The 12,082-nt window shown below is 54.6% G+C and overlaps 2 protein-coding genes across 4 annotated transcripts in view; both read left to right on the top strand.

Annotated features, from left to right (window-relative positions):
• Positions 1-8,336, top strand: part of DUS3L (dihydrouridine synthase 3-like) — a 9,413-nt gene extending 1,077 nt beyond the window's left edge. The window contains exons 2-13 of one of the 2 annotated variants that reach the window (XM_014962282.1): positions 229-514; positions 1,010-1,594; positions 2,249-2,290; positions 2,388-2,540; positions 2,637-2,753; positions 3,241-3,306; positions 3,393-3,503; positions 4,127-4,223; positions 4,792-4,867; positions 5,167-5,355; positions 5,437-5,565; positions 8,143-8,336. In XM_014962282.1, the coding sequence (XP_014817768.1) occupies positions 229-514; positions 1,010-1,594; positions 2,249-2,290; positions 2,388-2,540; positions 2,637-2,753; positions 3,241-3,306; positions 3,393-3,503; positions 4,127-4,223; positions 4,792-4,867; positions 5,167-5,355; positions 5,437-5,565; positions 8,143-8,215 (1,924 nt within the window). In that variant the 3' untranslated portion in view covers positions 8,216-8,336. The remainder of the gene's footprint in view (positions 1-228; positions 515-1,009; positions 1,595-2,248; positions 2,291-2,387; positions 2,541-2,636; positions 2,754-3,240; positions 3,307-3,392; positions 3,504-4,126; positions 4,224-4,791; positions 4,868-5,166; positions 5,356-5,436; positions 5,566-8,142) is intronic. The other variant, XM_014962283.1, reaches the window with a different exon arrangement.
• Positions 8,337-8,980: 644 nt separating this feature from the next.
• Positions 8,981-11,630, top strand: LOC106900272 (proline-rich protein 36-like). 2 transcript variants are annotated; one of them, XM_014962285.1, is made up of 4 exons: positions 8,981-9,089; positions 9,511-9,658; positions 9,751-9,855; positions 10,360-11,630. In XM_014962285.1, the coding sequence occupies exons 2-4, from the start codon at positions 9,556-9,558 to the stop codon at positions 11,553-11,555; spliced, it is 1,404 nt and encodes a 467-aa protein (XP_014817771.1). In that variant the 5' UTR covers positions 8,981-9,089; positions 9,511-9,555; the 3' UTR covers positions 11,556-11,630. The 2 variants fall into 2 exon arrangements, with proteins under 2 accessions (XP_014817771.1, XP_014817770.1); XM_014962284.1 differs by lacking the exon at positions 8,981-9,089 and having other exon boundaries at positions 9,145-9,658.
• Positions 11,631-12,082: the final 452 nt, after the last annotated feature.

Below are 12,082 nucleotides of genomic sequence, written 5' to 3'. Positions count from 1 at the left end.
GTGTCAGGCCCTTCCATAACCACCCTCCCCAATATGTGCCTGACCCTTCCATATCCATAGTATGTGCCCAGCACCCCCATAACCCCTCCCGGTACCTTCCAGGTCCCCCCGTAATCCCCCCAGGTACATGCCTGGCCCCGCTGTCCCCCCAGCAGCCCCCTCTCCCCGATCTCCCTGTCTCCCCACTCCCCCTGTCACTGGGCTGACACGGCTCGGGTGTCCGCACAGGTTCCTGGCCTCCAAGGAGCAGTTCCATGCCTACCTGCGAGCCCAGGGTGAGCCCAGCAGCGGGGGCGAGGAGAAGGAGGAGAAGGACGGCAGCTGCCAGAGTGAGCCCCCCGCCAAACGGGTGAAGTCGGAGGAGCTCGGTCAGGATGGGGAAAACCGAGAGGATGCTGGAGCAGTGGAGAAGGAGCCAGCAGAGCGGAAGCGGGCACGTGGGCAGAACAAGAGCAGGCCGTGTATGAAACCCAACCACTACGAGCAGAGCAGGCTGTGCCCGTCGGTAACACAGGTAGGGTTAACGCCCTGCTCCATGCTGCTCTGGTTGGGGTGGGGGGTTTGGAACCCCAGTTGGCCCTTTCTGCTCCAGGGCTGCATTTATTTTTAGGTCTAGGGAAGCACAGTGAAGATAGAGCCACACCAGGGCAGAGTCCCAGCAGGGAGCGAGCAGGGGGCTCTGCTGGCAAAACCACCTCTGCTGGCTGCCTGGGAGAGGGTGAAGTGGGATAAGCTGAGCGGGACAAGCAAAGTGTCACCTTCCCTGAAGCGGTAGTGCTAAGTGTCCCCCTAGGTGGGTACGTCACTGCCCTTCTGTGGCACATTCCAGAAATCAGCTCCCAGAGAGCGTTTCGTGGGGCACCCAACGTCACCCGGGTGCTCGGAGAGGTTCTGGTCCCTTTCTGGGCCGGGGAGGACCCAGGCTCACTTCGCTATGCAGGAAAGTGCAGCCGTGCCCAGGTGGGCGAGCGGAGAGCAGAGGGTTTAACCTCCTCTTTCTTGTTTTAAGGGGTGTGCAGAGAAGTGCTACTTCGGCCCACGGTGCCACTTCCTTCATGACATTGGCGAGTACATGGCTGTGAAGCCGGCCGACCTGGGGCGCAGCTGCGTGCTCTTTGAAACCTTCGGCAAGTGCATTTATGGCGTCACTTGCCGCTTTGCCCAGGCCCACCTCGGGGACGGCTACCAGAACATCATCAACACGGAGCTGGCCAAGCAGTGGGAAGGGAAGTTGCTGGTGAGGAACAACCTCTCCAAGGACCTCCAGCACCAGTTACGCAAGAGGAAGTTTAGCTTCAAGAAGGCTGATGAGTACCTCCGTGGTCTGGCCAAGCCCCACGGTGATGGTGGGAAGGAAGTCAAAGACACGGGATGTTCTACAGAGGAGCAAGAGGTGCCCAACTGCACAACACCCCAGGAGGAGCTGGGAGATGGCCCTGAATGTCCTGTGCTACCGGAGCAGGGAGAAGATCCCAAACCAGATGCCTTACAGAGTCCCAGCCCTGCAGCTGGGGAGGAGGCTTCCTCCGTGAAAACAGTGGGCCCGGTGACAGATGAGGACATTATAAAGCTGCGGTCCTGTGAGAAGAAGAAGGTGAGCAGTGAGATTTTGGCTGAGGGCTGCTGTCTCTCGTGTCCTTCTCAAGTGGTGGAGATTGTGCTTGGGAAGATGGTAGCTTAGCTGGGTGAGAGGACAGAGCTGCCTGGGGACCGTGTTATGGTCAGGAGGAGGGTAGGATGAAGGAAGGTGAGTGGGGGCTGTGGTGTTGTCCTTGGAGGGGTGAGAGCCAAGAGAAGTTGCAGCTTGGATATGAAGGAGAGCAGGGACTGAGCTGTTGGTGAGAGTGGAAATGATCTGTAAGAAGAGCTGAAGTGGGGGCTGGTTGATTTGTGCTCTGCATGGTCCTCTCCTGGGGTGAGAGCGTTCCCTCTTTCCTCTCCTCCTCATACCTTCCGTCCTTGCATCCGTTTGCCAGTCTTGCATCCCTCTGTATCTGTAACTGCTTTGAGTTTTCTCCAAGCTGAGCAGTGAAAACAGATTGAGCAGTTTAAGTTTCTGGTTCTTTTGTCCAAATTATGCATTCTCTTGGAGTAGTTGAGGTTCTCGAAGAATAAACAGTGATTTTCTGGGTTTCCCACTGAGTTTTAACCAAGGCAAGTGATACAATTGCTCCCTGGAGTATCTTCCTGTTTAACCACCACTGCTTCAGTTCTCCTGACATACTCCTCCACCCTTGCTGTTTTCCAGTTGGACATCCAGGGCAAGCTGTACTTGGCTCCACTGACCACGGTAGGTAGATAATTCTCTCCTTTTGTCAAAGTTTGCCGTTGCAACATTTACAACAGAGCAAACCTCCTGCAAACTGTCTATCCACTGTCTTTTTCAGTGTGGTAATCTCCCTTTCCGAAGGATATGCAAGCGCTTTGGGGCAGACATCACCTGTGGCGAGATGGCTGTGTGCACAAACCTGCTTCAGGGCCAGTCCTCTGAATGGGCTCTCCTCAAACGGCATCATTCCGAAGATATTTTTGGGGTTCAGGTGGGTGCTATCATCTTGATAACCAGAGAAATGATAACTCACTTCTGAGGAGAAAAGCTGCTTCTTGAATTCATGCAACCTGTCCCCCTCTGGCAGCTGGAGGGAGCATTTCCAAACACGATGACCAAATGTGCAGAGCTCCTGAACCAGACAATTGAAGTGGACTTTGTAGACATCAATGTTGGGTGTCCCATTGACCTGGTCTACAAGAAGGTAATGAGATGTTCTGCAGCCCATTTTCCTTCCATCAGTAGAGTCTTGTCTTTTGCCTCATAGAATGGTTTGGGTTGGAAGGGACCTTAAAGATCATTGAGTCCCAACCCCCTGCCATAGGCAGGAACACCTCCCACCAGACCAGGTACTCCTGTTACCCGGTGGTCTCTTCGTCTCCTGTTACCCGAGCAGCTCCTGCCAGTCTGATTCAGAGCTCCCAGTTCATTTACCGGCACTAGATCTCAGCAAACAAGCAAATGAACAACAAATAAGCTGTTCAAAGAGCAGGGTATGGTTCTCTTCCTGGCAGAAGTTTGGAGGGAAAAGGTCTGTGGGGGTATTTTCATTGAAGAGTCTCCTTTCTCCAAGTCTTGAGATGCTCCTAGTCTTACCAGTATTCCCTGAGCTGCTGTTGAGCAGCTCCAAGGAGGTTCTTCACTATGCAAGGGGGCAAAAAGACTTGACTGCACCGCTTTTTGTCTCCCAGGGAGGAGGCTGTGCTCTGATGACTCGCTCCAACAAGTTTGAGCAGATCGTCCGAGGGATGAACTTGGTGAGTGAGAGCATCTGCCAGCAGCAGGAGAGGAATTTATGGAGCTGAGTCCTGCTCAGCCTGGCCTCACTCTCCTGTTCCTGCAGATGCTGGACGTCCCACTGACTGTGAAGATACGGACGGGGGTGCAAGAAAAGATTAACGTGGCTCATAAAATAATTCCCAAGATCCGGGAGTGGGGAGCATCCATGGTCACGGTAGGTGATCCTTGCTGTGGGGTGGGATTGTTGGCTGGTGCCTGGAGAACTCTGCTCACCTGTCAGCCTGGAACACAATGAGGGGGTGACCTTACCCTTCCCCACAGCTAAGCAGCTCTTCCAAACACCTTTGAGCAGCTGTGTACTATCTTTCAGTGTTTTCTGATAATAACAGAGAAAAATTCAGATGCAGAGAGCATTTTCTTAGGTGCTCCTGAGCCTTGTATCCATTACAAAGTGAGATGGTTCCTGCAGTGCTCGGGAACAGAGGTTTCAGCCAAATAATCCTCATTAGAGCAGGGCTGGGGAAGTGATGGGACCATCTAATTTGCATGGGGATGAGTAGTTCCGGCCCGCAGTGAATATTCCCTTTCACTGGGGACAGTCACTTCTGGCTGTGGCTTGCAAATGGCTGAAATGTTGCTCAGAAAACATCCAGCTCTTTCTTGGCTCTGCTGGCCACCTCCGCAGCCTGCTCTGTTAGCCACTGGCTATGTCCAGACAGATCCTTTACCCCAGCCTGGTGTTACTGCCTTTGCTGAAGCATGTTCCTCTGGTACTTCCCTTCTGCCCTGTCTCCTCCAGGGCGTTTGGTGAGATCTCTCTCTGACTTTCTTCTCCAGCTTCACGGCAGGTCCAGGGAGCAGCGGTACACGAGGGGCGCTGACTGGGACTACATTGCAGAGTGTGCTAAAATCGCGAGCCCCATGCCTCTTTTTGGTAGGTGTTGCTGTTGTTTTGTCACGTGGGCTGAAAGCACCACGTTTGATTCAAAATACCTTTAAAAAAGGGGAAAAAAAACCCAGGCTCCCAAGGACATTTAACCTGGGGGAGAGGTTGAAGTATCCCTGATGATGATGATGGTGATATGATGGGGTGAATTAACAGTGGCTCTCATGTTAACCTGCCTGTGCACTGGAGTCAGGTGGGATGAGCACTGAGAGGAGCAGGAGGAAAGGGACAGGCAGGATATAAACCACTTGGTTTTTAGCAGGTTCTTTTTTAGCAGGTTCTTCTTCTCTTTGGCACCACAGCACAGACAGTCCCAGCTAAACCAGGGTAAGAGTTGGGAGTTGAGAAGAGGAGAAGGCTCTTCTTTCCCTTGTAAGGGAAACATTAATCAGAAAAATCCCTGGGAGTCTTTAACCACGAGTCCTGGAGCCTCTTTGACAATCTGGCTTTTGGACCCTCTGTCCATTTTGAATTTTATCCCACGCCTGGATTAACTCATTTTGACTTGTCCTCATGTATCCCCTCGACCTCTGCCTTCTCCTTTCCTTCTGGACAGGAAACGGTGATATTTTGTCTTACGAAGATGCTAATCGAGCCATGCAGATGGGCGTTTCCGGAATTATGATTGCGAGGCAAGTGCCAGTGTTTCCCCTTTGCTTCTGAGCTCTGTTGGTGCAAGAGTTGAAAAAGGAATTAAAAAAAAATACCTAAACAAACCAAAACCACGAGCGGTTTCCTCTTGGTGAAACTACTCTTTAAAACTTGGTAAAATCAGTTTGTGTCAATGGGAGCTAACAGTAGCTTCCTATTGAAATTGAAAAAAAAAATAACTAAAGCAGCATTGGCTGGGAAATAGGTCCTGGAAATTAGTTGGCATTTTCAGAAACACTAGTCAAGGGAATAACAGAGCACATTTATTTTTTGGCTGCAGAGGGGCACTCATCAAACCATGGCTTTTCACTGAAATTAAGGAGCAGAGACACTGGGATATCTCCTCCAGCGAGAGATTTTATATCCTCAAAGACTTCACCAACTACGGCCTTGAGCACTGGGGGTCGGACACTCAGGGAGTGGAGAAGACCAGGAAGTTTCTGCTGGAATGGCTCTCGTTCCTGTGCAGGTGACTCTCCCCAGCTGAGAGGATCTTCACCACAGCAAACCTGTGTCGTTTGAGCAATAGCACGGTTGCTTTTCCTTGCAGGTATATTCCAGTTGGCTTATTAGAACACCTACCTCAGAAAATTAATGAGCGGCCGCCTTACTACATGGGGAGAGACTATCTGGAGACGCTGATGGCGAGCCAAAATGTGGATGACTGGATTAAAATAAGGTAATAAAGTGTTGAATTTCAGTTAAATCGCTATGAAGGGATGCCACAGAGCCCCACAAAGTCACTGTGCCCGTGTGCAGCCTCCAGAGAGAGGGTGATGACACCTTCCCATCAGTCAGAGAGGTTGTAAGGAAGCAGCAAGGGTTAAACAGTGCTTTTCTTCGAGGTTTTAGCTGAGCTTGAAGTTGAGGGCACATAAAGAACTTGCTCAGTCTCTGTATGTGCTTCATCAGGTCATCCAGTGCCTGCTGTTGATCGAGAATAACTGTTCTCGCTCGTGACACACTGATCGTCCCAGGACAGTCGCAGGAACCAGCAGAGGCACAGCCATGGGATGTCTCAGGCTTCCAGCATCAGATCCCTCTGTGCTTGGCTCGCACAGATGCCAAGCAGGAGGGCAGTCCCCCTTCCCTAGTTAGGAGAGCTGAGCATTTTCCCCATTTTTCATTATCCGATTTCTTGAGTTCATGCAACAAAGTGCAGGAAACTGTTTTTCCCCACATCTACAAGTCCTCAGGCACTGGCTTGAAATGACTTTGAAAGCTCAAAGGCAGCTGAAGCGAGAGCTGTAAGAGCCAGCTGCCACTTCCCATCTCATGGAAGCAGAGATTAGCGAGAATAGAGCATGGCTACAGCCTTCTCTGGTTTTGCTAATCCTCATCCGTTCTGCTAGTACTGGGAACAGCTGCCTGAAACCACGTTATAAGAACATGGAGTTTTGATCAGAATTTTTAAAAGCCATTTTTCAAGTGGAACCTGCCTGCATGAGGCTGCACAAAGATTTGTAACCCCTGGGATTTACAGTGCCATGTAATAGACATTTATAGCCATAAGAACTCAGAATTTTAAACCAATTTAGAATCATAGAATTGTCTGGGTTGGAAGGGACCTTTAAGATCATCTAGTCCAACCATAGACCTAACTCTGATAAAAACCATCACTAAACCATGTCACTAAGCACTGTGTCAATCCACCTTTTAAATACCTCCAGGGATGGTCCCTCAACCACTTCCCTGGGCAGTCCATTCCAGGGCTTAATAATAATAACCCTTTCTGTGTAAAAATTTTTCCCAATATCCATCCTAAACCTCCCCTGGCACAACTTGAGGCCATTTCCTCTTGTCCCATCCCTGTTCCTTGGGAGCAGAGACTGACCCCCCCTGGCTACACCCTCCTTTCAGGGAGTTGTAGAGAGCAAGAAGGTCTCCCCTCAGCCTCCTCTTCTCCAGGCTGAACACCCCCAGCTCCCTCAGCCTCTCCTCATAAGACTTGTGCTCCAGACCCCTCACCAGCTCCATTGCCCTTCTCTGGACCCGCTCCAAAAGAGACCACAATGTCTTTTTTGTGGGAAGGGGCCCAAAACTGGACACAGTACTCAAGGTGAGGCCTCACCAGTGCCCTGTCCAGGGGGACGATCACCCCCTGAGTCCTACTCACCATGCTGTTCCTGATACAGGCCAGGATGCTGTTGGCCTTCCTGGCCACCTGGGCACACTGCTGGCTCATGTTCCTCCTGCTGTCCACCAACACCCCCAGGTCCTTTTCTGCCAGGCAGCTCCAGCCACTCTTCCCTGAGCCTCTGGCGCTGCAGGGGGTTGGTGGGACCCAAGGGCAGGACCCAGAACTTGGCCTTGTTGAAACACATGCCATTGGCCTTGGCCCATCCATCCAGCCCGTCCAGATCCCTCTGCAAAGCCTTTCTACCCTCCAGCAGGTTGACCCTCCCACCCAGCTTGGTGTCATCTGCAAACTGACTCCAGGGTGCACTCCATCCCCTTGTCCACATCATTGATTAGGTTTAGATTTAAGTTTATTTTTAAAGCACATTTTAAGGAGACGCTAATGAGGAGCAGGGTTCTCTGAGCACACTCCATTTTTGCTTTTGTGCTGTAGATTCAGACTGTTGCTACACCGTTCCGTGCCCTGCTGGGCTGCTTTCTTTCTGACATGTGGAAAGTTTGATGCTGTATCGAACCAGCATCCAGGAAATAAGTTAAGCCTCCTTGACTAGAAAGAAAATTACTCTGCACTGAAAATACAATGTGTGTTCCAAAGTGTGAAATAGTTGAAATCTTAAGCCAGGATAAATCCAATGGCAATACAACTGCCTTACATCATTTCAGGATCTGCCCTTAATGTTTTCTGGCACTAACAGGGTTCTGGCTCTGCACAAGCACAGTGAGAGGTGTGGAGGAGCTTCTCAGAGGCTCCTGGTGATTTGAGGCATGTCATTGCCAGGCCTGAGGCTGGTGGTCAGGCCACCAAACTTGGGAACCCACTTTGGCATCGGTTTTGGGTGACTTCCTGGTAAGGAGACAGCAATGGGTCTCCCTCGTGGGGAGACTGTGTCCCTCCAGTGCTGCGGTTCGTGGGTTAAAGCTCCGCACCAGAGGCAGTTTTGTGCAGCAGCTCTGAATTTTCAGGAGGGTAGAGGCTTGGTTTGGCACACATGACGGCAGCCACTGTTGCTGAAGAGCCACAAGGCCGTGCAACAGAGTACCGATGGCTCTTGTACTGACACTAACTTCTTGGGATTTTTTTTTTTGCTTTCTTTTTGTTGTTTTTTTTTTCTTCTAGTGAGCTGCTCCTGGGACCCGTACCGACCAACTTCACCTTCCTGCCTAAACACAGGGCAAATTCCTACCGATAGGGCTGAGGAGACCCTTTCCCCTTGGCATTGAGTCAAGAGGAGGCGTTAGGACGATGCATGTAGAGGAGCAGGGTCGTTCAGCTGTGCTCTGAAATGAAATAAAAGTTTTATGTTTTTAGAAGCGCCGTTGCCTTTACACCCCCAGCATCAGTCCCTGCCACAAGTTATGCAGCAGAGGGTCCTCGCACAATCTTGCGGCCTGAGGTGCCTTGCTAACAGAGGGTAATTAATCTGTTTAATTAACAGGATACAGGCCACAAGAGATCCTTGGCCTCTGGTTCACGGCAGTTGTCCTGACTCCCCTGCACAACACAATGTTCATGTAGTGGGAGCAAGAGGTCTCTGTTCCTACTGGGGTGTCCTTGGTGGTGCCACATCGTCCCCAGTATGAAGAGGGGCTGTACTAACCCAGTCCCTGGGGTCCCGCAGAGCACAAACAGACCCAGCATCTCGTCATCCCATGGGGTGCAGAATCCAGGGCTTTTTTTGGAGCGTGCAGGGGCAAGTACCGTCTCCTCTCAGGCATCACAAAGGCAGGAAAAGCACATCCCCCTCCGAGGGGGACCCAGAGCTGCTTGTTTCCCAATCAGGAGACTAAAGGACCCAACGGCACAGCTTGAGGGAGGGCTGGGGGGAAGCAGAACACCGAGTGATGCCGACCTTAACCTCACACCCTCAAGTTCCTTTGTCCTGTCTCTGGTTCACTCCAGTCAAGGCAGAAGCACAGGGGACGGTCACAATGGCATTTGTTGAGTGACACAAGGAGGCTGTGGCTGCACCTTGGTCCCCACACACCTTGGCTGAAACCACTTCTTCCCCCCTCGGACCGAAAAATATTCTTCAAAGCAAGAAGCATTTCACCCGCAGCCCCAAGGTAGGGGCAGCGAGGTGCCAGGGGCACCTAGACTCCCCCTTAGATCCTTCCCTCCCCAAAAAGAGCTGGGGAGGCTGATAAGAAGGCGGGGGGAGGGGGGGGCAGGGTCTGCAGGGGTTTCCAGAGGGAGCCACAAAATTCCATCCTGGGCAACCAAAGACTCCTTAGCAGCAGAGAGACCGAAAGGACCAATGACGGCACTCCCACCACTGTGGCTCCCACTGAACAGCCCCTGGGCCCCTGCAGCACCCCAGATGGCCCCTGGGATGGGGGTTGCCCTCTTGGTGCCAGGGGACACTGCTGGCTCCTCCCATCCTGCTGGCTGACCATCCCATCTCCCCCTAGTCCTCCAGCAGGAGATGGGGAGGCTGCTGAGGGAGTGGGGGGGGGTGCCAGAGGGAGCCCCAACATTCCATCCCAGGCGACCAAAGAGTCCTTAGCAGCAGAGAGAGCGAGAGGACCCACCATGGCGCTGCCACCACTCTGGCTCCCACCAACCGGCTCCTGGACTCCCCCAGCACCACAGATGTTTCACACCTTTGTGCTCCCGCAAACCTTCTACCCCCAAGGTAGGGACCGATCCCGACCCACAGCCCGGGGACGCTCTCGGGGCCAAGAGCGCAGGAGGTGACCGCAGCCATGGCTCCTGTCTCTCTTCCAGGCTCAGCCATCCTGCTTCCAGTGTCTGGGCAGGAGCAGTCCTTCCCCGCAGCCTGGGCACCCCCCGTGGGGGCAGCCCCATGGGCCCCCCAGGCCCCACCACCAGGTATGAACCCCCTGTCTCCTCTGCCACCTTCAGCCCCTGAGGACCCTGCTCACCGTCACCATCCCACCTCCCCTCTCCCTTCTCACCTTCACCATCCCACCTCCCCTCTCCCTGCTCACCATCACCATCCCACCTCCCCTCTCCCTTCTCACCGTCACCATCCCACCTCCCCTCTTCCCTCACAGCAATTTTGGCACCGGGGGGGAGTGTTCAGCAAGCCCAGGTGAGGGTCCCTACCCTTGTCTGACCACTAAAGCCCATTTCCAGAGACTTTCCACACCCCTTGGGGCCATCTCTCCCATTTCCCCCCGACAAGCGTGTCCCCTCCCTGGTTTCCAGCCCTGTCCCCCCCCCGGCACAGCAGCTCACCCCGGGGAGTGCCCGGCCACCAACTCCCCAGGAGCCTGGCCCAGAGCAGGGACAGGGGACCACAGGGGTGTCCTGGGCTCGGCGGGTGCCCTGGAGGCTGCCCCCAGCCCAGCACGACTCCCTTTCCCCCCACAGGGCTGCAGATGGCCCCCTGCGGCTCCTGCTTTGATCCCCGGTTCTTCCACGTCAAGCGGACCATCGCCAAGCAGCCTCCACCAGCCACCCCCACGCTCGCCCACGGCCCCGCTGCTCCCCCGGGCCCTGCCCTGTGGGGCCTCGGGGGCTGTGAGACCCTCCCAGCCTGGGCAGCCCCCGGCATCCTCCAGGGACCACCCACACAGCCCCCGCTGACGCAGCTCCCATCCTTCAGCTACCAAGGCAGAGCGGTGGCCGCAGCGCCCCCGGCGCTGCTGCTGACCTCCATCCCTGGCCTCCAGCACATCCGGGGACCTTCTGGATGGAGCCAAATCTCCAGCACGGCCACCCCCACAGGGGCACCCCTGGGCAGCCATGGCACCCAACAAAGCCACGTGCCCCCCAGACCCTTGGCTGCCCCCCAGAAACCAGCTCCTGGGGACCCGGCAGGCACAGTGGATGTGACTGAGGAGATGCTCCTCCAAGAGGCTTTTAGGCTCTTTGCATCCTCCACGGACACAGTGGGGTCCAGCCAGGACAGCGCCACCACCATCTCCAGGCCTGGGGACCCTGGTGCCACCAGGGGAGAGGGCAGAGCGGTGGCCCCAGCACACACCACGCTGCCAAACTCCATCCCCGGCCACAAGAACAGCCTTGAATGGTCTTCAGAGACCAAGAGCTCCAGCACGGCCACCCCTGAGGAGAGAAGCCCAGACAGCAACATCCCTGCCTCCAGTGACCTCTCCTCAGACACTGACCTCTCCTTGGACAGCATCATCTCCCTGGATACCAGTGTCCCCACCAGCCCCTCTGCTGTCCACCAATGCCAAGCCCTCGGGGATCTCAAAGGGCCTCAAGAGTTCCCTCTGGAGGAGGCCCTGAGGCTCTTCGACTGCTCCGGGGAGGTGGGAGGTGTCAGCCAGGACAGTCCTGGCAGCAGCCCCAGGCCCACGGAGCCTGGGGACACCTGCACAGCCATTTCCCCCAGCGACTTTGATGCTGTCGAGCTGCCTGAGGAGCTTTTGAGTCACAACTACACTCTGGAGGAGACCATGGAGGCTGTGCGCTTCCTGGAGAAACTCCTCAATGGGCCGGAGTCCCAGGAGCTCTGGGAGGATGTGGGGACGGAGCTGCCCCCAGCCATGCCAGCCCAGATGGAGAGGCAGGGGACGAAGCAGGGGACCAGCTCCCCCTGAACACCATCCAGCAATCACTGGGCTCTTGCAAGGGGGCCAGGAATGGAGCCGGGGGGAGAGTCCCAACACAAGGAAGAAACGGGGATGATGGGGAGGTGGGGGTTGTGTGTATTCGGGGAGGGTCTGTGTGTATTTGGGGAGGGGGGAATTCTATTTAGGGGAGAGGGGTGTGCACTGGAGGAGAGGGTTGTATTTGGAAGGGGGGAGGTATTTGGGGAGAGGGCAGTATTTGCAGCGGGGGGGTGGTGTTTGAGGGAGGGGGGTTTAGAGGAGCTTCCATAGGACCTTTCCTCTTCTGTTACAAAGTTGACAAGTTGTTTCAATTAAAAGTTGTTTCTCCAGAACCGGTCTGTGCCTTTTTGGGAGGGGAGGGAGGCAGCGCAGGGGGCAGCGGGAAGCAGCACCACCCAGGTGCCACAGCCCCGATGAGCCCCAAATCACAGCCCACGAGCCCCAAAGGGCAAGGAGCTGCCCCCAGGGACGAGCCACCAGCAGCCGGGGGGCAGTGGCCAGGGGGGGACTCTCCC

This window comes from Calidris pugnax, unplaced genomic scaffold (assembly GCF_001431845.1).
Source record: "Calidris pugnax isolate Ruff unplaced genomic scaffold, ASM143184v1 scaffold757, whole genome shotgun sequence".
Classification (NCBI taxonomy): Eukaryota; Metazoa; Chordata; class Aves; order Charadriiformes; family Scolopacidae; genus Calidris; species Calidris pugnax.
The sequence above is the reverse complement of the archived record's forward strand: the minus strand, read 5'-3'. Positions and strand labels throughout refer to the sequence as shown.